General features: G+C 31.0%; 12 protein-coding genes across 12 annotated transcripts; 4 read left to right on the top strand and 8 right to left on the bottom strand.

Annotated features, from left to right (window-relative positions):
* Positions 1-3: 3 nt before the first annotated feature.
* Positions 4-2,189, bottom strand: FG379_003064 (uncharacterized protein; the record flags this gene model as incomplete). Its single annotated transcript, XM_067328694.1, has 2 exons — positions 4-2,054; positions 2,111-2,189. The coding sequence occupies 2 exons, from the start codon at positions 2,187-2,189 to the stop codon at positions 4-6; spliced, it is 2,130 nt and encodes a 709-aa protein (XP_067182276.1).
* Positions 2,190-2,799: 610 nt separating this feature from the next.
* FG379_003063 (centromere A) lies at positions 2,800-3,342 on the bottom strand (the record flags this gene model as incomplete). The annotated part of the gene is made up of 3 exons (XM_067328693.1): positions 2,800-3,095; positions 3,150-3,228; positions 3,292-3,342. The coding sequence occupies 3 exons, from the start codon at positions 3,340-3,342 to the stop codon at positions 2,800-2,802; spliced, it is 426 nt and encodes a 141-aa protein (XP_067182275.1).
* A 393-nt stretch (positions 3,343-3,735) lies between these two features.
* Positions 3,736-4,699, top strand: FG379_003062 (uncharacterized protein; the record flags this gene model as incomplete). The annotated part of the gene is made up of 3 exons (XM_067328692.1): positions 3,736-4,019; positions 4,062-4,406; positions 4,453-4,699. The coding sequence occupies 3 exons, from the start codon at positions 3,736-3,738 to the stop codon at positions 4,697-4,699; spliced, it is 876 nt and encodes a 291-aa protein (XP_067182274.1).
* Positions 4,700-5,160: 461 nt separating this feature from the next.
* Positions 5,161-8,068, bottom strand: FG379_003061 (uncharacterized protein; the record flags this gene model as incomplete). Its single annotated transcript, XM_067328691.1, has 2 exons — positions 5,161-7,988; positions 8,050-8,068. The coding sequence occupies 2 exons, from the start codon at positions 8,066-8,068 to the stop codon at positions 5,161-5,163; spliced, it is 2,847 nt and encodes a 948-aa protein (XP_067182273.1).
* Positions 8,069-8,438: 370 nt separating this feature from the next.
* FG379_003060 (uncharacterized protein) lies at positions 8,439-11,041 on the top strand (the record flags this gene model as incomplete). Its single annotated transcript, XM_067328690.1, has 6 exons — positions 8,439-8,535; positions 8,581-8,724; positions 8,775-8,953; positions 9,003-9,075; positions 9,138-9,448; positions 9,767-11,041. 6 exons carry the CDS (start codon positions 8,439-8,441, stop codon positions 11,039-11,041), a joined length of 2,079 nt encoding a protein of 692 aa, XP_067182272.1.
* Positions 11,042-11,120: 79 nt separating this feature from the next.
* On the bottom strand, positions 11,121-12,137 carry FG379_003059 (uncharacterized protein; the record flags this gene model as incomplete). Its single annotated transcript, XM_067328689.1, has 1 exon — positions 11,121-12,137. One exon carries the CDS (start codon positions 12,135-12,137, stop codon positions 11,121-11,123), a length of 1,017 nt encoding a protein of 338 aa, XP_067182271.1.
* A 418-nt stretch (positions 12,138-12,555) lies between these two features.
* Positions 12,556-14,286, bottom strand: FG379_003058 (SET domain; the record flags this gene model as incomplete). The annotated part of the gene is made up of 1 exon (XM_067328688.1): positions 12,556-14,286. One exon carries the CDS (start codon positions 14,284-14,286, stop codon positions 12,556-12,558), a length of 1,731 nt encoding a protein of 576 aa, XP_067182270.1.
* A 1,394-nt stretch (positions 14,287-15,680) lies between these two features.
* FG379_003057 (PIG-A like N-acetylglucosaminyl-phosphatidylinositol biosynthetic) lies at positions 15,681-17,051 on the top strand (the record flags this gene model as incomplete). Its single annotated transcript, XM_067328687.1, has 1 exon — positions 15,681-17,051. The coding sequence occupies one exon, from the start codon at positions 15,681-15,683 to the stop codon at positions 17,049-17,051; it is 1,371 nt and encodes a 456-aa protein (XP_067182269.1).
* A 40-nt stretch (positions 17,052-17,091) lies between these two features.
* FG379_003055 (uncharacterized protein) lies at positions 17,092-17,857 on the bottom strand (the record flags this gene model as incomplete). Its single annotated transcript, XM_067328685.1, has 3 exons — positions 17,092-17,141; positions 17,198-17,575; positions 17,623-17,857. 3 exons carry the CDS (start codon positions 17,855-17,857, stop codon positions 17,092-17,094), a joined length of 663 nt encoding a protein of 220 aa, XP_067182267.1.
* Positions 17,858-18,072: 215 nt separating this feature from the next.
* FG379_003054 (preprocathepsin c precursor) lies at positions 18,073-19,980 on the bottom strand (the record flags this gene model as incomplete). The annotated part of the gene is made up of 1 exon (XM_067328684.1): positions 18,073-19,980. The coding sequence occupies one exon, from the start codon at positions 19,978-19,980 to the stop codon at positions 18,073-18,075; it is 1,908 nt and encodes a 635-aa protein (XP_067182266.1).
* An 832-nt stretch (positions 19,981-20,812) lies between these two features.
* FG379_003053 (uncharacterized protein) lies at positions 20,813-22,279 on the top strand (the record flags this gene model as incomplete). The annotated part of the gene is made up of 1 exon (XM_067328683.1): positions 20,813-22,279. The coding sequence occupies one exon, from the start codon at positions 20,813-20,815 to the stop codon at positions 22,277-22,279; it is 1,467 nt and encodes a 488-aa protein (XP_067182265.1).
* Positions 22,280-22,350: 71 nt separating this feature from the next.
* On the bottom strand, positions 22,351-23,376 carry FG379_003052 (TBC domain containing; the record flags this gene model as incomplete). The annotated part of the gene is made up of 1 exon (XM_067328682.1): positions 22,351-23,376. The coding sequence occupies one exon, from the start codon at positions 23,374-23,376 to the stop codon at positions 22,351-22,353; it is 1,026 nt and encodes a 341-aa protein (XP_067182264.1).
* Positions 23,377-23,561: the final 185 nt, after the last annotated feature.

The following is a 23,561-nucleotide window of genomic DNA, read 5'->3' as shown; positions in this document are numbered from 1 at the left end:
AAGTTAGTTTCTGGAGTAAATGTTTCTTTTGTTTTTTTTACCTAATTTGTGTATTGTTAAATCGTCGTTGTAAGCCAACACTACTGAATCACTACTATTGTAAAAAGTTGAGCAGTCGTCAACTTTATATTCAACTTCCTTTATTGAATATGCGTACAGATTTCCTCTTTTAATAGCCTCAAAGTCCCAAACAATAACTAAATTGTCTATGCTTGATATAATTTTTGTTTCAGCAAAATTACCGTTAGAATCTTGACTTTGATCAAACCTAGCGGGAGTGAAGTTAACATCGGTTATCCTATAGTGATAAATATCTTCCGGTTTTAGTTTCAATTTTCTTGAAGGAGGTTTATTCTTTAAACTTGTAACAAAACCATTTCTTACATTTTCGTAATCTTGACTTTGCTCGCAAACAGGATACAGATATATGCAATTCTTTGTTGTTGCTAAAATCCAGTTACCATTTCTTGTAACATCTACCGACAATATTGGTGAGGAAAATGAATTCAAAAGCGTCTTAGCTTTTTTGAATTCACCATCTCTGTTTATAGTGCCATCATATAACCTCAACTCTCCCAAATCATTACCAAGCAGAATGTGCCCATCCTTGTCAGTAGCTAAGCTACTAAATAACACATTTGAACGATATAATTTGGATGTAAAACGATTTGAGTTATCCTTAATTCGGCTATCCATAACAAATAATGCGTTGTTGCTTAACCCTAGAAACGTTGGAACTGGTGTATATTGTGAATCCTTATTTGACAATCCCAGACATGATATAGGCAAACCATCAGCATCCCAACGCCTGAGGATTTTTTCGTTTTCTAAATCCATTTGATATACATGGTTTGGATCTGTTTCTGATAGAAAAAGCATCTGAGTTTCACAATTATGTAACTGGCCACTTACTGGAAGAATATTTTGGTTGTTATATTCTACATTTTTCATTACTGAAATGTTTCTCGCAGGGGTTCCACCCAAGGTATAATTGCTTTCCTCGTATTCAAAATTTTTAAAAACAGCAATTTCTGACTTGTTACTTTTTCTGTCTGCCCTCCCTACAAACGTATGTTCATGCCCAATTAGTAAATATTTGTGACTTAAACTTGAATGCTTGGATTTAGTCCTCCTAACAGGGGTTTTTTTATATTCATCTTCACTATAATAGTCGCTTGAATCCTCACTTTTACCCTCATTACTAACTTCATGCCACATTATTTGGTCTTCTACAGGATTGTATTTATCGTCTATATCCATCTTGTATGTAATGCCATTATCTGATATTTCACCGTTAATAAAATCAGAAATACTTTTCTTTCTTTTTTTCTCTTCAGGATTTACTTGGTCAATATATCCAAGTAATCTACCTAGAAAATTATCAATATCGTTTTCAGTAGAAATGTACGAGTCACTACTCTCATTTACTTCTTTATTCCTTTTGAAGTGGATTCTGTACCTTTTTCTAATCTCATCATTACTTGATCCATAAAATTCTACAGCTCTTTCAGTCAGCTTTGGTAAGAAAAGTATGTTATCACCCATTATACTTGTGAACAATACATTACCTTTTTCAGATAAATCCTTAATTGAAAAAATAATGTCCTTGTAATCTTTACTTGATAACAACTCACATGTGCAATTACTACTTATTAACAACCATTCTTCTGGATTGAACCCATTTGAAGAATTAAATAAAGCCTCTAAATTATTATCATTGTGCTCATATAACTCTATCGGTATCTGATCTACAATACTACAAAGTGATTTTAATGAAATTGTTATGTTGTAGGAGATTGAAGACAAAACATGAGGGTTTTGTTTTTCAAATTCAAAAACAAATTTAACTAAGTCAGAGCCAGTACGTAGAATGATAGTAAGCTCCCCTTCTCTATTACAATGGAAGTGGTAGATATTCTGAAAGTTAAATATATACTCCTCTTTTTGGTTGTCATTAGGGTTAAACCCGGCTATTTTCACACAGTCCTCTATACTTAATTTACAAGAACACAAAATAAGATTCAGCGTCTTCCCAACGGACTTATACAGCGTTCCTATTAAATAAACAATTATTTCATTAGGAATTACATTGTTTTTTTTATAAACTTACCATTATAACAATTGTTAAATTGTTCGGAGTCACCAGATCTAGATATTCCAGTGAAAAACCTCCTAATAAGGCTGCTCATAACTGAGAATTAGATAAAAGTTATATAACGGTAATACTATTGATTTCTTAGTAAGTAACCTAATGCTTTTAATAGCAAATCAAAAAAAATAGGGTTATCAAGTGGGCAGTTCTTTTTTCATATAATATTTGAGAAAAAAATGATTAAAAGTGTTTCGTTTTCATTTCAGATGCCACAAAGTGTCCTCACAAACGAAAAGTCACACTTTCAATTCTCGAGAACATTGGAAATTTAATAAGATGAAAGCACCAAAATCAAACAAACCGCGCAAATTACAAAGGCGGGGTATCACCGATCTTAAGTAAAAAGCTGCGTGGAATGGGATTCGAACCCATGAGAGCATACGCTCATTAGATCTTGAGTCTAACGCCTTAGACCAACTCGGCCATCCACGCAAACCGACGACTGGACCTTTTAGCAGAAGAATAAGTTTTAACAATAAAGGTTAAGCTAAGACCAGAAATAAAAACAACGCATGTAACTAATACAAGTTATAATTAATTATTATCAACAAATTATCTTCCTATATACCTGAAAAATATTATTTTAATTGAATTAACTAAATTTTTTTCTGAACTATAATTCTTAGAATCGAAATAAAAAAGTATTTTTAAATAAAGTCACCATATCTTCCTCTTAATTGTCTTGCCAACCTTATGTCTCTAGGAAGTAGTGTTACCCTTTTTGAATGCAAGGTACACAAATAGGCATCTTCAAATAATCCTTGTAAGAAGGCCTCAGCTGCACACTGGACAGCATGCAAGGCCTCTGCATTCCACCTCCACATTTCGCCATGTGGTACAAACTTCAAAGTAACTTCTCTTACAACGCGAGCAAAAGGTAGTTTGGCAATAAGTAGGTCGGTAGACGCTTGATATTTTCTGATTTCCCTCAATGCAACGGTCCCTAAGTAAAATTAAGTTATATATATGTTGTGGAACGAATAATATAATCACGTACCCGGCCTTCTTCTATATTTTCTTTGATGTGGGCTGCTACCAGTAATTCGACTATTTGGAGATTGATGTAAAATGGGGGACTTCAAAAAAAATTAATAATAAATAGTTTGCAAACTAAATTATTCTATAAGGCAATAACTTACTTTTGAAGGATACTTAGATACTCGTTTGCTGGATGTCTTTGAACGAGCCATTATATGTTAATCCAAGTATCTACTGTATTTTACAACCAAAGCATTAAAAAATAAGTATTTCTTTGTATGAAATACTCTTATAGGCTAAATGTTCGAATAGTAAGCAATATTATTTGTTTTGGATTAAATTTTCCCTTTATCATTGACAATCAATTTACGAATTACTACTAAGCAAACAGTTTTCTTTCATATTACAAATTAAACTTTATTTTTATTATATATTTATCACATGCAGTTCTTTCCTGCTCTTAATTATATTCTCATATTTTTATTAGTCGTCCGTCCATCTAGTTATTTTACATTTTTATTTATAAATGTGGGTAGTGTTTAGGCGCCAACACATGTCTAATATTAATTTGCAAATATTATCAAATAACACAATTTGGGAAATACATGCTATTAAATAATGAACTCACCAATAAATTTAGTTCTTTAACACAAAATGTTATCCACTCAGGTTTAGTTATATTATCAATACGTCTGGAAATTAGGGGAGCAAAAGGATATTCAACTTTGAAGTGTGCCCCCAAGTTGTATTTGCTGGTTCCTAGAGTAGGGTATTTAATATGTGTTATTGACGCTTTACAGGATTATTACAATTCATTTGATAATAGATTTTCAATGTTGATTGAAAAAAATCATCACTGGTTTGAATGTGACGGGTTTAAAATTAACAGGTAAATTCTTTTCCTCGAAATATATTCCTTTTATAAGCGTAGATTATTAAATTTTAGTGAATACCCTATTGGATTAATACTTGACATTTATAATAAAAATGGTTTGCAGCTTTGCGTGAGCCTTGTGATAGTATTTGAGGATAAAAGCGGAGAGAAAATAGAAAGAATCACTTTTAACGAGATTGATTTTGTCAAGAAGATAACAAATGATATTAAATTATCACAGACCTTGATATTGGGGGACTGCAGAAAATTTCAAATGTTAAGTGAAAAAAAATATAAATACTTAATAGATTTAATATACTCACTATCTGTAACTACTGAAAAATATGAGTCTATTTACGAGGAAATATTTGGAAAAGTAGAGGAAATATATAATAACACGAGGTATGTCATTTTTTAGAATTGTAGACAAATAAAAATTCAATTGCAGGAACGTTCCAGTAAAGATATATATAAAAGACAAGATTTTCTTAAAATCTTTTAGTAGAAACATAAACAATAGACCCTTAACAATAAGAGATGTACTAAATGATATATCATCTAATTTAAATGAAAGCTATGATGATCTACTCGTAATATTTCATGGAATAGAAATTCCTATTGAAACACCATTAATATGTTTATTGGTGTCTTGTTCGTATATAGATGGCATGATTCACTTGTTACTTAGAATTTAAGTTCTTATTTTATGAATTAATTGCATCATTTCCATTGTTTTCGATATTAATGTTCTTTGGGAATATGTAATTAGAAATGAAAGCCATTATTAAAAATCCAATTAGTGTTGTAGTACGTTGAATGTCGCTGTTATTTGAGGTCACAATACTCGACAAAATAAAAAGTCCCGATAAGAATAGTAAGTAATTGATCTGGAACAAGGCAGCTGAAAAGCCTAAAATAATACCTGCAACTAATATCAATTCATTTACCAGGGTTGACTGAGTAGCTAAGGTGGAAGTTAGAATTGCATTTGGAAAAGTGGAGGAGACTTACCTTTTCTCTGAACTTTTAGATAATCAACAGATCTACAATCATCAATCATTTTTTTCGTAAGTGAAAAAGTACAAAACATATATATACGATGTATTTAGAAAAAAGTTAAAAAAGAGCGCCGAAGTAACCTATACGATTAAATAAACTAAATAAATGAGAATCTCTTTGTGACACTCTTAGATGTATCTATACGACTAGCTGCTTCACGCAGTATATTCGATGACACCACTGCATCTTTGTGTATATATTTTTTCTTTTTGCTAATCTTAGTGTTGGCTGGAAGCCTGAAATTAATGTCATTATAAACAAAGTAGTGTATGAAACATGATTTGTGTGCCGCCACGAAACGATCGCCCATAATTCCCTGATTACGGTTAATAAACAAGTTGTAGTTATAATAATCAATGTCGAATGGTTTAAATTCAATCTTTTTATAATATTTTGATGATGTGTTTTGTGATTTCCATTGGATAAATTTCAACATATTATCTACAATTCTCTCCTTTGTATTACTGGAATTCAATGCGTTTACATCCGACATTCGGTCCAAAACCGCTAATGATAGTTTATGGTTAAATATGTCATTTTTTTCTTCATTTATTGTGTCTTTTCCATCGTCTAGGGTTAAGGCCACTGCATCTACTGATATCCATGACTTCAAAAGTGAGGACCATTTAATCCTTAGTGATTCATGACAAATATCACATGTAATATGCAAAGGATCAATAGGAGTGCAAGAAGATGCAACACACTGAGACATTTCATTCCACAGCGATGAGAGGTTGTTACAAATATCTTCAACTTCCTTAATTATCAAGTTATCTATGTAAACGCTTGTATATTCCAAAATACCTGAAGAATTGACAAGTCCTTTAATAGTGTTGTTTGAATTAGCACTATTAATACTCTCAATACAATCCATATAGTGCACTAGTAATAAATCTCCCCTTAAACGTCTATTTACAGACTCATTACAAGTTTGATGGTAACTTTCATCATCTATACCGTCTTTAAATTTATCCATATTGGAATCGCCATTCAAACAAACAATTTCATCGCTCTTCTTAGAGAACCTTTTTAAAATTATGTCATATAAATCGTTATAATTAATATCTTTCTCGCTTTGTGAACCCGTTACATCACTCAAAAAACTACTTCCTATTTCGGTCATGTTTCCAGTATTTCTATCACTTTTATCTCTATGGCAATCAGTGCTATCAATTGAACCATCGTTTCTAGTTGCATTTTCAGTTAAATTATCCGAACCGTATATCCAATCTTGAAGATTTGGCCAAAGAACTTGTGAGTTCCATGTCTGTTTTTTTTGTTTAAAAATGAGATTTCTTGAAAGGTGGATTTGGATATGAAGCTCCTTCTTTTTTGAATCAACAAATCTGCAGCCACATGTATGGCATTGATTGGGTCTATCAAAGTAATACATTGAAATATTGTATTGAATGTTAAAGTCACAAATATTATCAATTATTCTCTTCTTGATAAAATGAGATTTAAGCCAAACTGTTTTTTTAAATTGGACAGAGGCGTCTACGTTTTCTTGAAGCTTCTTGTATAGCAGGAGAAGATCATTCATTTCATTTATATGCAGCCCTTCGACAAAAATATTTTGATCGCCCATGCCGTCAACAATAGAAGATTTAATTTTTATCAGCTTTTTAGTGTCAACATTCTTGGATACATCATTCTGTGTAAACAATTGATTCCAAATAGACAACAATATTGCAGAGGTATTATTTTCAGAAAATCTTGGAGAGAAGGTCTTCTTAATTTGTGTGTTTACATTTGAAACATTTGAATTCACTATTTGCTGCGCAACTACTAATTGGTTTGGTAATATCTTACTCTGGGAAGGAATTGTAATATGTTGGTTTGAAATTAACCCAGATGAATGTTTTTGCTGTATTTGTGTTTTTGATTGAACGACCTCCGCTGCTGCTGCTGCTGCTGCTTCTGCTGCTGCAGCTGCAACAGATGAAGATGGCAATACAGAACTTGTATTTGCGTGGGGAATAACTTGAGTTGTTCCAATAATGGTGTTTTGAATATTTGTTTGTACTAGGTTCATTTGACTCGGTGGTTTTCCTGAGATGCTACTTGTTGATGTAGAATGAGGTATGGCACACTTATTTGAAATACTTTTGTCATCGTGTTTAATACTAGCATCCAAATTATCTTGTTTTATTTTTTTGTGTGGTGGTTGAAACATTCCAGTTGAGTTGTTCGTATCAACCTTAGAATTCTCTAAATTACTAACTAGAATATTAAATAAACTTTGAGATTCCTGTACTTTTCCTTGTGAACTTAGATATGTTATTTTGTGTACGTTCGGATCCTTAATTAATTTGCTAAGTAGGACATTGTTCTCATCCGTAATATTAGCTTTTTGAATTATTGACTTTGATACCTGAGTGTATATATCATTTAATATATTAGCTTCCTTTTGAGTATTTGGTGGTTCTGGTGTCTGATTAAGAGCACTAACATCAGTACTTTGCTTCGTTGAATTGTTTAAAACTACTTTTATTTCCAATTCAAGTGGGGGCTCATTCAACTTTGATCTAACTGAATTAGTAGTTGAAATTAACTTCTTCACTATATCCCTAGGAAATGATTCGTTCCAAACCTTCAATAGTTTTTCAAGAGAACGCAATATCTGAGTGGGAGTTTTTGTAGTATAAGCCTCTGCAAAATATGGAGCTATGTATGGCAAAAAATATGGGAAGAAAATAGACCCTGAACGGCATTTTCTAACAATTGAATCAACTAAACACAAAAGTACGTACTTTCTTGGTATATCTGACCTCGGAATCTCCTCTAGTATAACACTTGCAATTATATGTGCATATTGACGTTGATCTTCTGCCAATAATGTTAAGTTTTGTATCATTTTTCCTGACCCTGCAGGACTCCTTAAATTTCTAAGGACTTCCGCATATCTAGTACGCACCAGTTGCTCTAAAAAAATTTAGTAAACCTCTTTTTAACAAAAGTACTCAAAGTATACTTTTTAACTTACCTGGACTACTACCGTCCATCTTAGAGAATTTATTATCGTTTAAATAATTTCGAGAAAAACATAATATTTCTCTAAATTTTATATAAAATTAACAAAATATGAACAGTGTACAAACAACACAGTAATTGTTTTGAGCTGAGTTACAAGTCAAGGTTTTCTCCAAAATTTTTTTAGCAGTTAATGTAGAAGGTTTTAAGGAAAAAAATGATTACAAACCGCCACAACGGCGCGCCAATTAATTTTGCATTTTCTCAACTTTAGTTTATTTACTAGAATGAAATTTAAATTTAATACCTGAAGGTATGGGATTTGTTAGCTAATGTGTTAGAAATCTATATATCAGTTGTTATTCCTACAAAAAAGCTAATATTGTGTGTGCATTGGAAATAATGATTAAGGGAGTATCTGCATTGGAATTATTTAAGCACGAGGTCACATCTTCAAATAGAATCAAGACATCCTCAAAAAAATTAGATAATATACTAAGTAAGTTTTAAATTATGCGCTCCATATTTTGTCATTTTTTCCTAGGTGGAGGTGTAATAATAGGCAAAGGAATATTAGAATTATGTGGAGTACCGGGAACTGGGAAAACACAACTTTGCAAACAACTTTCATTAAACATTCAAATTCCTAAAAATATTGGAGGCCCAGGTTTAAATGCAATTTACATAGGTAATTTTATCATTTAATTAAGTAGTTGGAAACGAATTTATCTTTTTTAGATACAGAAGGAAATTTTAGTACAACTAGGTTAAAGGAAATTTCTAAAAGCACTATAAATTATATTAAAAGCAGAGACGGTGACACAAATATAACTACTAATGATCTACTAAAAAATGTAAAATATATAAGAATTTTTGATATGGAAGAACTAATTAATTTAATGTCCACTCTTCCAAATGTAAGTTTTTTTTAGTACACCTGGTAATATGAATATAAATATATATTAGATTTGCAGGGACAACAATATTGGTATCATAATAATTGATTCTATTAGCATGCTTATAAGAATATGTAATTTAGGTTGGTTGTTTATTATTTACATAATTATTAATATCGACTATTAATATTGATTTTTTTAATAGAAAATCAACCATATAAACTCAAGATGCAACAGAAAATAGCCAAACAACTTGAAGATATGTCAAAAAAGTACACATTATCAGTGATTGTGACGAACCATATGACTACCAGATATTTCGAAAATAGAGGTGATAATTCAATCAACAATAAAAAGTTGTCTGGTGTGAATTTAGAACCATCACTAGGCCTATCTTGGAATTCTCTAATTTGCGACAGGCTGTTGTTGAGGCCAAAAGGAGAAATAGATGTGGGGAATGATCAATCATTCTCTATCTTCGCAACCAATAGTAATGGGGATAGTGCATTTTTCAAGGTAAGTTCTAAAATTAATTAATAATAATGTTTTAACACTGGTTTAGATTTCCAAGAACGGAATTCAAGATATAGATGAAAATTAGACTAACATTTCTATTTTATACTGAGATTTTTATTTAAATTCTGAATTAACTTGTTAAATTTTATTCATGTTACTTTAATTAGCAGTCTGCCGGTAGTGACATATTGGCATGCAATGTAAAATTACATGTATTGAAAAAATTGCTCTAATTTAAAATTTTCAGGTTATAACTACAAAATTGTTCGTTTTATTGGTATAAATGTTGTTGAATTGTAAATTAATGATAATAATGAGGATGATGTTTACAAGTTAATTGAAGAACTGGGAGATATTGTAGTTGACAATAAAGAACAAATATATGATTCAATAAGTGACTTTATTTTTAATATGACAGATTCAAATAATAGGATTCATAATTACAATGATGAAATAAATGACAAATTATATAAGTATGGCTATGAACATGAGGTTCTGGAGGAAATTAATAAGCCAGAGAAGGTTGAAATAAAGGAAGAATTTTTAGGTAAAGAAATAGATATTGGAAGAATGATAATTAACCATATAGTATTGAAACAAAAAGAGTACAATTCTCATAATATTTGTTGTTTTTATAGAAGGTATTATAAAAAAGAACTAGAAGATGGTAAATCATTGTTAGATTTGAGAATGGAATTAATAGAAGAGTTCTCAGATTTTATTTGGAAATACCAAATAAAAGAAGAGATATTGTTTAACACAGTCAACTTCATGGATAACATAATATTTAGGGAAAAAAGACTATTTAAGAAAACAACTGCTGAGAGAATTAAATATTTGAGTTACACATGTTTTTATTTAGCTGTAAAAATGGAACGGGTTGTAGATATGAAAAGTAAAGAGGTTTGCAAAAAACTGCAAATAGATATCACAAAGATTATAGACTTGGAAAAATACATTATTTCCCAACTTTCTTTTAGACTGAATCCCGTATCACCACTTTTATTTTTACAACATCTAATGGGAATATTAATTGAGAGTTATCTTAAGGAAATCGTCGGAAGTGAGATAAGTGAAATAAAAAAATACTGTATTCAATCTCAAGATATTAACTTTGAAGTAGGGAGTACGATTCGAACTGACAAAATACCTAAAAATATGAGAATGTTTCAGGATAATTGTCCCATTAGAACAAATAGTTCTGCACTCATAATAAATACCTTAAATAAAAAAAGTGGTAATGGAATAAACAAAGTGTTAGAGTATTATATTGGTTGTTATATCCTGGAAATATGTTTATACGATATTCAAACACTAAAATACTCACCTTTATGTCAGGCAATTTCGGCATTATTAATTGCGAAAGAGTGTTTGGGAGCGAGTATAGAGCGCTACGTTAAGAACTACTTGTATGAATATTTAAACGATGAATCATTGATAGAGGATAATGTCAATAAAAATATAAATACAATAAAAAGTATACTTAAGTACCCGTTTATAAGGAGAACATCTACTACAAAGAAATACTTAACAAATGAATACATGAATGCTGCTAATTTCGTTCTAAGATTCATTTGTCCTTCATATAGGTGATGGAGTGAGACAAGAACTAATAAGTAAACAACTTATTGCGTTTATAAATTTTATATAAGTAATTATGTTTAATTCTGTATTAAATCTCGCCAACTGAACCTCTCGCAGGTGAAATAGATTTTTCCTCAAAATCTATGTAATTCTCAGTTGATAGTTCTATTTCTTTCCTGGAATTATGTGAATTTGTATCTTTTCTACTGATATTAACCTTTCCGTCTTTCAATCTCATTTTTTTCTCGTTTATCTTTTTTCTGTCAGCAATTATCCAGTCTACTGTGGAAACGAGTTTATGACAAAAACTTTCTGCACTGCAACTGTTACATTTACCAACTTCTGGTCTGCTTGTTTCGTCTTCCTCAATTACAATTTTTGTAAGGTATTCATATGTTGTTACACCTTTAAAAACCAGATAACAGTGTAAAATGAACAAATGACCATTAAGAACTAGTAGTGGTAAGTCAAAAATTACAATAACAATTCCAATAATATAAAATACACCAGGAGACCAAAAGTTTAATCTTGAAGTCCAGTATAGGGAAGCATCATTATAAATTGTTTGAAGCAATACAGTAGTTATAGTTGTTACTATTATAAACAGTAGGAGAAATGATACGAAAAACAACAATAAAAAAAAATATCTGTAATTTTTTTCACCAATACATGTATTTAGCCATTTGCAATGATGATCATAACGTGGAACACATTTGTTACAAATTTTACAATGTTTACTGCTGTCTTCAAATATTGAATGGCATACCTTACATTCGTTAAGTTCTATATTCATTGAAAGTATTTTTGACTCATCCTCTGTATAACCGGGATCTATTGAAGTCACTTTCCAACCATAGATAAAAACAACTATTCCAAGTAATGAGCACAATATTCCCGATAAGATTGCTAATGTAAAGCTGAGTGATGTGACAATGAATACAAAATAAAGAAACATATTCGCACCGAATACAATCCATATCATTATTTGTAATGCAATTAATGGCTTTTGAAAACCATTTTTTCTCCTTATATCATTCTCCAAGTCTTCATTAATAATACAGCACGAAGTACTATTCGTTTTTGGGGCATTATCGTTTTTATTCATTCCAATTCAATATATTTCAGTATATAGCTATATTATTACGAATAATAAGCTTGAAGTTTGCGATGTTCTTTCTCTGTAATAAAAATATGGTACCCTTGGGCCATTGCCGCCAAATGACCCCACTGATTATTAGATTAAGGCATTTCTCTTATTCGCATAACAATTTATTTAAGTTAATCAATAGATAGTAATACAATAAAATATATACTATATAATATAAACTAATGATTGATATAGTGATTACTTTCAATTTGAAGAGCTTTCTACAAAAAAAAAAAAAAAAACGTAAATAAAAAACTCTTTAGTGAGTCAAAAACTAAGTATTTCCATTTAGAGAACGGATTGTAATAACAAGCAAGTTCATTTTATAGAAAATAACATTAATATTTCCAAGTAATTTAAGTATTATATAACAATTTTAACCAGAAATTGATTCATATTTGTTTTTGGCAGCAATCGTGAAATTATGGTTTGGACCCGTCAAAATAGTAAGATAACACCATGTATCGTAATAATACCTCTGTATTGCCGCGATTTCATGATTCGTCTTCGAACCAATATCATGCTCCTCCTGTAAAATACTCAAAATATCCCCAAGCTCTTCCGTAATCCAGGCAAGAGTGTACGTACAATCTGGTAGGACACTCCTCACAAAATTAAGTCTGCTGTACAAGGCAGATAGTGCCAATTTATATTGCTTTGATTCTTTATATGCCTCAAAAAGCATTGTATCCAGTTCATACATTATCCAATGTTGAGAAAATACTTTTTGTGCTTCTAAATATACTGCTTCAATATCATCAATATCGCTTTTATCTGTATCTTCTAATCTAGCAATATATTGTGCTTCAAGATCAGTATAACTATCTATTATCTCTTGATCAGGCTGAGATCTACAAACAGTACACTTACTTGATGATGTTTTTCCATCAATATCTTCTTTGAAGAACATACTTCCAACACCACAAGAAGCGCATTTAAGTCCTCTTGATAAGTCATTGACATTATTGCATCTATCACATTGGCAATAAAATAACCAGTTACTCAACAATTCTCTACGCGTTTTTGAACATTTAAACAAGTCATCATCTGAAATATAAGATATTGTTATTTCATCTCCAACCTCCAGACGAGTTTTTGCTCTTAATACAAATGTATTATCTACACCATAATGCCAACAACAACTTGCACCACAATTATGTGCCATCATACTTATAATGTTATATAAAACAATACCATTGTTCGAAGTGTGGTAAAATGAATTAAATCTCCAAGCATTTAAGATTCTTTCGTATAAATATGGATCAACGTCTATACCTGTACTTTCTATTATTCTGTGAACATCATAGCTGGGTTCTGCATTTATATCTGGAACCCACTTGTCTAGGCACGCTGCTTTCTCATCTTCATCCAACATCGTTAAGCTACAAAGAGCCGCAACATGCCAAAGAGGTGGTAAAGTAAATGTCTCTTTTGAATTCATATCTTCAAGAAATTCGGATAATTCTGGGGATATTTCTGGAGTAACTACCAATATTGGAGATTCTGCAAATATAATATCACCTGGATTGAAACATTTCTTTGCAAACAAACATCTACCTTTTCCTTCGATATACCTGACCTCAACATTTTCGTTTATATCATCAACATTCCATGGATTTATCAATTCATCAGGGGTGTTTTCTTCTTCAATATTCTGATATTTTGTTATTTCACCCTCATCAATAATTTCATTCTCTATATCTTCCTCTTCTTCATCATTGAAACCAAATTCCCTTGCTTCAACTCCCTCATTTATACTGAATGCTTCCTTGAAGTGATATTTGATCATATCTGGATAAATAGAAACCCCATTATTATTTAATTTGTTGTTATCATTGTGATATTCATCTTCTTCCTCATCTTCCTCTTCCTCATCACTTTCTTCTGTAATATCTTGATTTTCGTCTTCTTCATGATACTCATATTCATCATGTTCCTCATAATCCTGCTCGCTTTCCAATTCATCTTCGATTTCACTGTAGCTTTGATTTTTACTTAGGAGTGTCTTTTTATATTCCGCTGTAGATAGTGATACCCATCTGTCATCGCCAAAGTCCACAACTGGTCTTAATTTTGTGCCAGTATTGTTTTCGTGACTAGATGGCATATTTACTTTATTTATACAATCTCACAAGGAAACCAATTTTTTGTTACTCTCAATGAACAATATACTTAAAAAAAACAAGGAATATTCCTGTTATTTGGTATAAGTGACACAAATCAAAAAAATTAATACTCTTAATTTTCAAGAGAATACAACAGCTGTGAGGCTTTCACTTCTTCTGGTTCCAGTAATTGCCTCGAATAAATCTCCCTTTCATAGGAAGTACTAATAACTTGTCAATTTGTACATAGGAGAACCACTGTGCACCTTTTTTGCCGCCTGTTATTTCAGCAGTATTAAGACTGTGAACATGCTAAACATGGGCTAAAAATAGGTATTCAAAAATAAATTGTGTGTAAATATAAACATTCATACAACATTATTTAAAATAATTGTGTGATTTATATAATATTGTTTGATTATAAGTTTTATGGTAACTTGATTTTACATTAATCGTAAATGAGTAAATTACTTTTAAGGGAAACACGGCGGTCTTTTTTAATTTCTTTTTGATTTTTTTTTTTTTCTCCCTTCTAATCGCGACAATAGATTTATATATTTTGACCTATTGTTCTTTTGTCTAGTATTTATATTAAACTATTTTTAATTGTCCTTTAACCTTTTATCTAAGTAAAATTTTTGATATTTTAGGCCATATTGTGCGTGGTAGCATAAATGGCTAGAAAAAACAATAAGGGTAGGAAGAGACAGTACAATGAATGGCTGAAGGAGGTAGAGAGGAATAATAACATGAAAAAGGAGTCTAAAGTAGCGAATAAGTCCAGAAAAATTGAGCATGATTCGGGAGGAGATTCCAGAAGTCGTGATGTTATAATGGACATAATTAAGGTTAAGAAAAAGAATGTCAAACTCGATAAAAAGGCTCAGAGAAGATTAAATAAATTGTCCAGTAAGTTTAATCTTTAAATGATTTTCATACACAATTCTCTAACAATCAATACTTATTTAACTTCAACTTCTGTTGTACCCATAGATATAAAGAAAAACAATATAACTATCAAGCTCTAGATTTCTTGAATATAAATTAGACGTGTCGCAGCTATAATTGATGAACTATTACCATGTTTATCGTTATTACTTAAAATGTATATATTTTAATTTGCTTGTTTTTTTCTTTTCTCTTGATCTTGACTTTTTTTTTTAATGTGGGGATACAACTTATCAGTTGGAGCCAAAATAGATTTAGTTAATAGAATTGAAATGGCACGGGCGAAACTTGAAAAAATCTAAATATAACTTTTTTCAAGTTAAATTTTACTATTTTTCGCTTAAAATATAAGTAATTGGTTAAACTTTAAAATATATTATGCCTTTCTTTTTGTAGTAAACAGACTTTTAAAGATATATTTGTTTCTAATTTTGTATTCAATACAAAAATGAATATTGAAACACAGCCAAGGAATTTTATGGAATTTGATTATGGTTTCAGGCACGATTCAAAAAAAAATAACTTACCTAACATTTGTATGGTATCTGATTTTTTTTATCCGGGACTTGGTGGAGTAGAAATGCACATATATGAATTATCGCAATGCTTAATGTTAAGAGGATACAAGGTTATAGTGGTTACACACAGTAGAAATGACAGATATGGTGTTAGATACATGGGTATAGGCCTGAAAGTTTATTATCTTCCATATAAAACAATTTACGATAATGTAATTTATCCGTCTCTTTTCACATTGTTTCCGTTGTTTAGACAAATTCTTATAAGAGAGCAGATTGATATAGTTCATGGGCATCAATCTGTTTCAATGTTAGCATTAGAATGCTTGTTCCATGCAGTAACTATGGGTTATAGAGTGGTATTTACAGACCATTCTTTATTTGGACTTTCTAATTATGATTCAATTCATGTAAATAACTTCTTCAGAATATCTTTATCATGCATTGACAATATAATATGTGTTTCACACACTAATAAAAAAAATCTGATCTATAGGTCTCTTGTATCGCCAAATAACGTTTATGTTATACCGAATGCTATAGATAGTAATGATTTTCTTCCAAATCCAAATTATAAGTCCCCAATAAATAATGAAGTTATAGTTGTTTCCATTTGCAGAATGACGTATAGAAAGGGTGTGGACTTGTTAGTTGAGATAATACCCAGAATATGTAACAGTGATCCAAATGTAAGATTTATTGTTGGTGGAGATGGACCTAAAAAGCATCTTTTACACGAGATGTGCATGAAATACAACCTTTCTAATCGCGTCGAATTGCTTGGTTCGGTTCCTTGTGCTAAAGTTTGCCGAGTTTTGCAAAGAGGACACATTTTTCTAAACACTTCTCTTACAGAGGCGTTTGGAATTAGTATCATAGAAGCAGCATCCTGTGGATTACTTGTTGTTTCCTCAAATGTAGGTGGGATTCCGGAGATCCTTCCGGAAGAAATCTTAAGACTCTCAAATCCATCAATTTCAAATATGGTAAATGAACTTAAAATAGCTATAGGAATTATTAGGGAAGGAAAATTCGATCCAAATACATCTCATAAAAAAATATCTGCCATGTATTCCTGGCACGATATTGCAAAAAGAACAGAAGAGGTCTATAAAAACTCAAATAAGGTGGAGTTAATAGGGATAAAGGAAAGACTGTTACGTATTTCAAACACCGGTAGCGTCATTGGGAAGGTTTTTGTACTTATAGCAGTTATAGATTATTTTATTTGGTTCTTCCTTGAGTTGTTCTATCCAGGGAAATACATAGAAAAGTGCATTGATTTCCCAGTGATTAATTAGATATAATAGTGCCATTAATTGTTATTTTAAAATTTTTGACTTAGAACTTCTCTATTTCTGACCATAAGTATTCAGCATTTGATACTTTTCCTAACAAATGAAAATAGAATCAGGATAAGTTATACAATAAATTAATGGGAACTTACTATGTTCTCCTATTTCAAGCTGGAAAGACTCTGTTCTTATTGGAGAATTCACAGGAATGAAGTGTCCCTGTATAAATGAATCTGAAATTAATGACCAAGATATCATTGAGATACTTTGGTACATTTTCTTCTTAGCTTGCAATATTTCCTCTGAATTTTTCATAGACTTCAGTAATTGTTTTTTTTTCTCAAGTAATAATGCATATTTATCGTGGATATTTGATAATTCTTTCTCTATTTCCTCGCATCTAGAAGTTATTATTGCACATTTATTATTTTCTTCAACAATTGAAATTCTATCATTTTCTGATAAATTTGTCTTATTGTTTCTAATATTTTCAAGTTCTTTTATATAACTATCCTCCGTAGACTTTATCTCTAAATAAAGTGTAACAATTTTACCGGAAAAAAGTAAAAAAACTTACCTTTGATTATTAAGCCCAATTTTTCCCGTGTGAGGGTTATAAACTTTTCAAGATCTAGTATCTCGTTCACCATCTTATTCAATATATTGTTCTCTTCATCTATGTTCTCAAAGATATTCGACATTTCCTGAGTTAACAATACTATTTCCTTACTATTCTCACTAACAAGTGGAGAAATTGACGTTTTACCCATTGATTTTCTGTTTATACCGTACTCCTGTAATGTCTCACTCATTGTGAAGTCAAAAATAATTTTCCAGGTTTCTATTAAACTATTAACTGCTAAATCTAAAATATTTTATCTATTACCAGCTTTATCAAGAAAAAAACAAAAACATTAAATTAAAAAATTAGCCGCCGAAAAAAATTTGTTGAAGATGCAAAAAATAGAAAACAAGTATAAGGTATTTATTTATTACAAAGAAATATATTCTATAGTACTATTAATCATTAAATGTCATTTCCAATAGTGTAGTTTGCTTTCTGAGATCCCTGCTCACTCAATTGTATTTCCTCGGTTTCTATGTTTGTCTCGTTGCTTTCGTTATTTACATACTTACTTAGTAATGTAAGACCTAAGCCTTTTGAAAAACTGGGATCAATAAATACTGCTTGATTCTCAATTCCGCCAATGTTTTTTCCTCTTCTTATTTTTGCATACCCTCTGTTTCCCCAATTGCTACCCCATGAATTTCGAATAATCCAGTATGGAATTCCATTTTCCTCACCCCACCCAACAATTGAGATGGCATGGTTTGTATACTCCCATCCATTTAACTGTTTATTTGGGATATCACAGTACTTCTTGTGATCGTCTGGAACAGAGTCATAAATACCATTTTCGTATACAAGTAATGAAGTTCCAATATGTAATGCAACTGCAATTGGCCCATAGTCGTATATTTCTCTCATCATCTTCTTTTCATCACTGCATTCATAACATCCGCCTACATACCCATAATTCTCTGCGTACATTCTTTCATCTTTGCCACAATATAAACGATCATCTGTATTTGCCGAAATAAATGGATTAAAGTTACATTCTTGATTTGAATCAGCGTAGTAGGTCATGCAACTATCGATTGGTATTCCAACTTCTTCTGCTTGTTTTCCAACAAGAAATGGGTATCCACCTTCACAGCCTTGATTAAATGGAGAACAAGAGAGTACTGATTGTGATGAAAGATTAACTTGTTCAAATTTTGACTTTCCATTAGTTAATTTATTAAGCATTATTTCTGTTCTTTTTGCAAGTATGTAAACAGATGAAACAGCATAGCAGGAGCCACAGTTTCCCTGATTATATGGATACTCATTAAAATCATCACTAGTAAATGGATCACCAACGGAAAATGATTTTGGAAGGTCATCATTACTTTCAATACGGTTTATATTGCATGCAAAAATTGAATCTGATATATTGAATGAATAACTACCATTTTCTCTGTAACTATTACTCGCTACTTCAATAAATGCCGATCTCTCTGTCGCAGCCATTCTTGTAAAATGGATTTTTCTTGAATCAACATAATTCATGTAAAATGGATGGTGAGAAAATGCTATATCTGTTACACTGAAGTTACTTCTCGCTCTCCAATTCTTTAAGTTGTTGCTGTTGTGTTTATTTGCAAAATCATGAAGCGAGTTTGATAAATTTTTTATACTATTTTCAACTGCTCTTCTTATTGGAATTTCTACTCTATTTCTTACCAAATCAATAATATTGTTTCCATAAAGTGATTCCTCTTTAATTCCATTTATACATCCTCTTTTATTGGAACTACCCATATAGTACCAACCAATTTGAAATGTCGTCGGATCTGTTTCATAACAAAGTGTTTCTCCACTTGAGTTTTCATTGTCACCATCATGCGCATTGCAATCCTCATCTCTTAATAAATTATATTTCATAAAACCGAAAATAATCATGTCATTTGTTGTAACCTCGAACCCTTCGTCATAAACCATGGTCCATCTTCCAACCACTTCGCCAGTATTCGCATCCTTAACCACCAAGTAGGTCCAATCATCTCTCCCAGGGAAAATCAAGTTTTTATTTGTGATTTCACTGCTACTTAAAAGAAGATCTGTAAGGATAAGAGTTTTTGAATTCAATTCACCGTCATTTCTCTCTCTCAACCATTTATTGTAATCTGATAAACTTGGTTGTAAATTTTGTGTGTTTTTATTCGGTATTCCAGAGCCACAACCATCAATCCAGTAATCTAATTGAGATGTATAATCAAACCTCCACTTTCCAACTATATCTGATGTCGTAACATGAATAGGTAAATCGCAATTTACATTTGCTAAATATATAACAGCTAAAATTAATATTGCAATTCCTTTGCTGAGCATTTTTTTAGGATTATTTCTAACCAGAACATTTACAAGAAATTTAGTATTATCGCCAAATTTTAAATATAAAATTTTGTTTATGCTTCATTTAGTTGAATAATTCGTTTTTTTTGCCTCTATCCTTTATATTCCCTGTGAAAATTAGGAAAAATCTATAGGATTAATACTTCAAAAATAAACTACTTAATAAATCCACTTTTTAGAATTACTGTTACAATTCAATGCAATTAATCGACAAATTATTTAAACTAGAGCCAAGGTCTATTTTTAAAATAGCGTTTATTGCATGCATTTTAGGCGGCTCCTTTTTTTGCATGGTACTAAATTTCTTTAAATTATACAGAATAATTAAAAAATTACAGTAGAATGGAGTAATTATTTAAATAAAATTCGAAACTAACCATATGTCATCTTATTTTTATCAGCTACCAAAGTCTAGTCTAAAGTTTAGATTTTATGAAACTTTTTTCTAATATGTACATAACTTTTCCATAAATGCTCCTACATGTATGTTTCACAATACTTTGATTTCAACCAGAATTTTACAAATTTTCAATACACATCATAGTGTTTATCACCCTCTTGTATCAATATTCTATATAAAATAGTTAATAAAGAAAACCATGGCGCCTGCGTTTCTTTATTAAATGAGGGGTATAACTTTGAGTTTAATATGGATTATAGATTGTTGGAATTGTACATTTGATTCAAACTTTAATTACGATCCATATTTTTGCACTTTTACACACTGTTTAGGAAAATAATAGGTCATATAAACGTTGAACCTCTTTTAGAGTTTTGAATGCCAATATTGTAATGTGTTAATTTGAATATGTCACCTGAAAGTGCAAAAACTGATAACACCGATAATTATCGTGAAAATGACCAAGTTAATAATTACATCATCTCTGATTGGGGTATAGAACCAAAGAAATATAACTACCAAGTGAATGTAACTGATCCAGAAAATAAGTCAATGGGTTTGGGAAAATATACAGTTTATTTAGTTTCGGGGGTTACTCCAGATGGACATAATTTTTCCACTAGAAAAAGATATAGCGATTTTGAATGGTTAAGATCTACTCTAGTTATGCAATTTCCTGGTGTTTTCATTCCACCTATACCAAAGAAAAAGAAAGTTGGCAGGTTTGAAAAAGATTTTATTGAATTTAGAAGGCGTTATCTAGAAGAGTTTTTAAGACGGATTTTCAATAGAAATTATCTTGTATCTTCGGAGCTAGTAAGAACGTGGTTAAATAGAAGTGACAGTGGGATGGAGACATTGAAAAAAGAGGAATCAAATCGTCCTTTATTTGATATTGTGACACAGTATTTCAGTAGTTTTGACAGTGTTTTATCAACAGACAATACTAGCAATCATGGATTCGGTAGGCCTTCAAATCGATTTTCAGTTCCCAAAGTTGATACAAGCCCAATTTCAGAATTTTCAAGTCGTTTGGAATCTCACTTTGCGAAACTGGAACAATTAAGTGAGCATTTGAATACAATAACTTGTTCTTATAATCGAATTCATCACTCATTTAAAGAAATTCCATCGCTTTTCCACAATATTTGTTTAGATAATGGAACTAATTCAAGACTTGATTTGTCAACAATATTCATGAATTTATATAATATGAATTCTTCCTCAGCTCAGAAACATTACGATATGTTACACGGAATTATTACAAGAGAAATGAATGACACTGAATGCATGATTGAAGCTGTACAAACTTTGGAGAAGATGCAATGTCTTCTGAACCCTAACAACTCAAGTTTTGGTGGTGATGAGGCTAACGTAAATGAATACAGATCTAATTCCTTATCAAACTCTAATAATAATACCATTACAAGTGTTGTAAGCTCAGCAGCTAAAGGAATTGTAAGTGGATTTTCATTGTTTACTTCAAAATCTCGTGAGGGTTCATTCACTTCAGAGTCTAATCTTTCAAAACTAGAAAGGTACAGAGAAGATCAGTCTGCACTGAGGACCCTCCTGTCTGCAGGAAGAGTGGTACTTGTCATTCACGAAATGCCACATTTCTTCTCTGAAAAAATAGACGTCTTTAATAGTACAATAGCAGAATTTATCAAAAGACAATCTCAGTGCTCATTTACAGAAAGTGAATTTTGGAATAAAGTTTTCAATAAATTGCAACACCTCCCACAATATAGTGATTCCACTCCCCAAGACAGATATAGTTACTACGACGACTATTCTACGACTCACACAGGAAATAATGTGGGTAACAATGGCAGTTACAATGATTGCAGAGGATTTGATAACTACGATTATTAACTGTTAGTATTTTTTTCTTTACCCTTATCATCTAATATAAGAGATTTTTGAGTTTTCTAATCTCTTGTGTGTTATTCTTCATCTGAAAACACAATTTCATCGTCATCAAAATTCAATTCTGCCTCTTTTTGCTTCCTTTTTTCTTCTTGTAACTTCATTTCCGCAACAACGGTCTGTCTAAGTTCGTTGATTTCATCTTCAGTAACTTCTAAGTTGAGTGCATTTTCAACAATGTAAATGAAAAAACTCCCGGGTTTCACATCTGATTCATATTCTTTGTGTTCCATTAAGTCGTGATATTTTTTTTCATCAAGACGTAGAATTTCCAATACCTCAGACGTATCTTTTGCATTCAATATGTCCACCCTACAAACGTCCACAATAGATAGACCAAATTGAAATAAGAATATATTGCCTTTTGAAAGTAGTATTTCAAAAAATTTACAAAGAGCAGGGAAAGGTAATACGTGAACGTTCAATCCTACAAACCATTTAGAACAGAATGCTTCAGCGCAAGCAGAATCCTCAATTTTCTTTGCAACTTCTGGATATCTCTTTAATAATAGCCTTTCAAAAACCTTTGCATCTCTCACGTAGTTAAATGGGGCAGTTTTAAAATATCCAGGTAAATAATATCTATTTAAAGATAAGGCTAAACGAACTGTATCTTCTGGTTTCAATTGGAGAAGTAGGAATGCAACAACAAATCCAAGACCTTGATGATAATCTTTTATTTCCTGATAAATGGTACTTAATACTTTTATCATTTTCATTCTATTTTCTTCATCAGTAAATGTCCTTTCAGCATCCAATTTAAAAATCCTATTCATTTCAGGATCGTTTGTATTATCGAGTAATTTTATTTCAATTCCTTGGTTTAGTGGAATCAAATTTATGTCATATACATCTTTATATTCATTATGGCCTTCGTTAATTGATCTAATCTCTTGGCTTGGGCTAAGAGCAATTTCTAGCCAACTTTCAGCTCTTTTTATGTGTTCTTCTGCTTCCTTTAATTCATTAGAAAATAAGTTGGCATTTCTTTTTAAAAGGGGTGCTTTTGACTCCTTGTCCCAGAATTCAGATGATCTAATCATGTCAGTGATAACTTAATATCAACAATATATTGATTAAATAATTAATTCTTTTAATGTTCCAATGATTTGTGACAATTACAGTTATTGTTCTCCCGCCTGACTTTTTGCAGTTGTTTGGAACAATTACTTAAAAAAAAGTTAAGTCTTAATTTTGTTACTCAAAATGTGAAATTTTAATTTTATAT

Source organism: Cryptosporidium bovis (assembly GCF_009768925.1).
Source record: "Cryptosporidium bovis isolate 45015 chromosome Unknown contig_5, whole genome shotgun sequence".
Classification (NCBI taxonomy): domain Eukaryota; phylum Apicomplexa; class Conoidasida; order Eucoccidiorida; family Cryptosporidiidae; genus Cryptosporidium; species Cryptosporidium bovis.
This window is presented reverse-complemented; position numbering and strand designations above follow the sequence as displayed.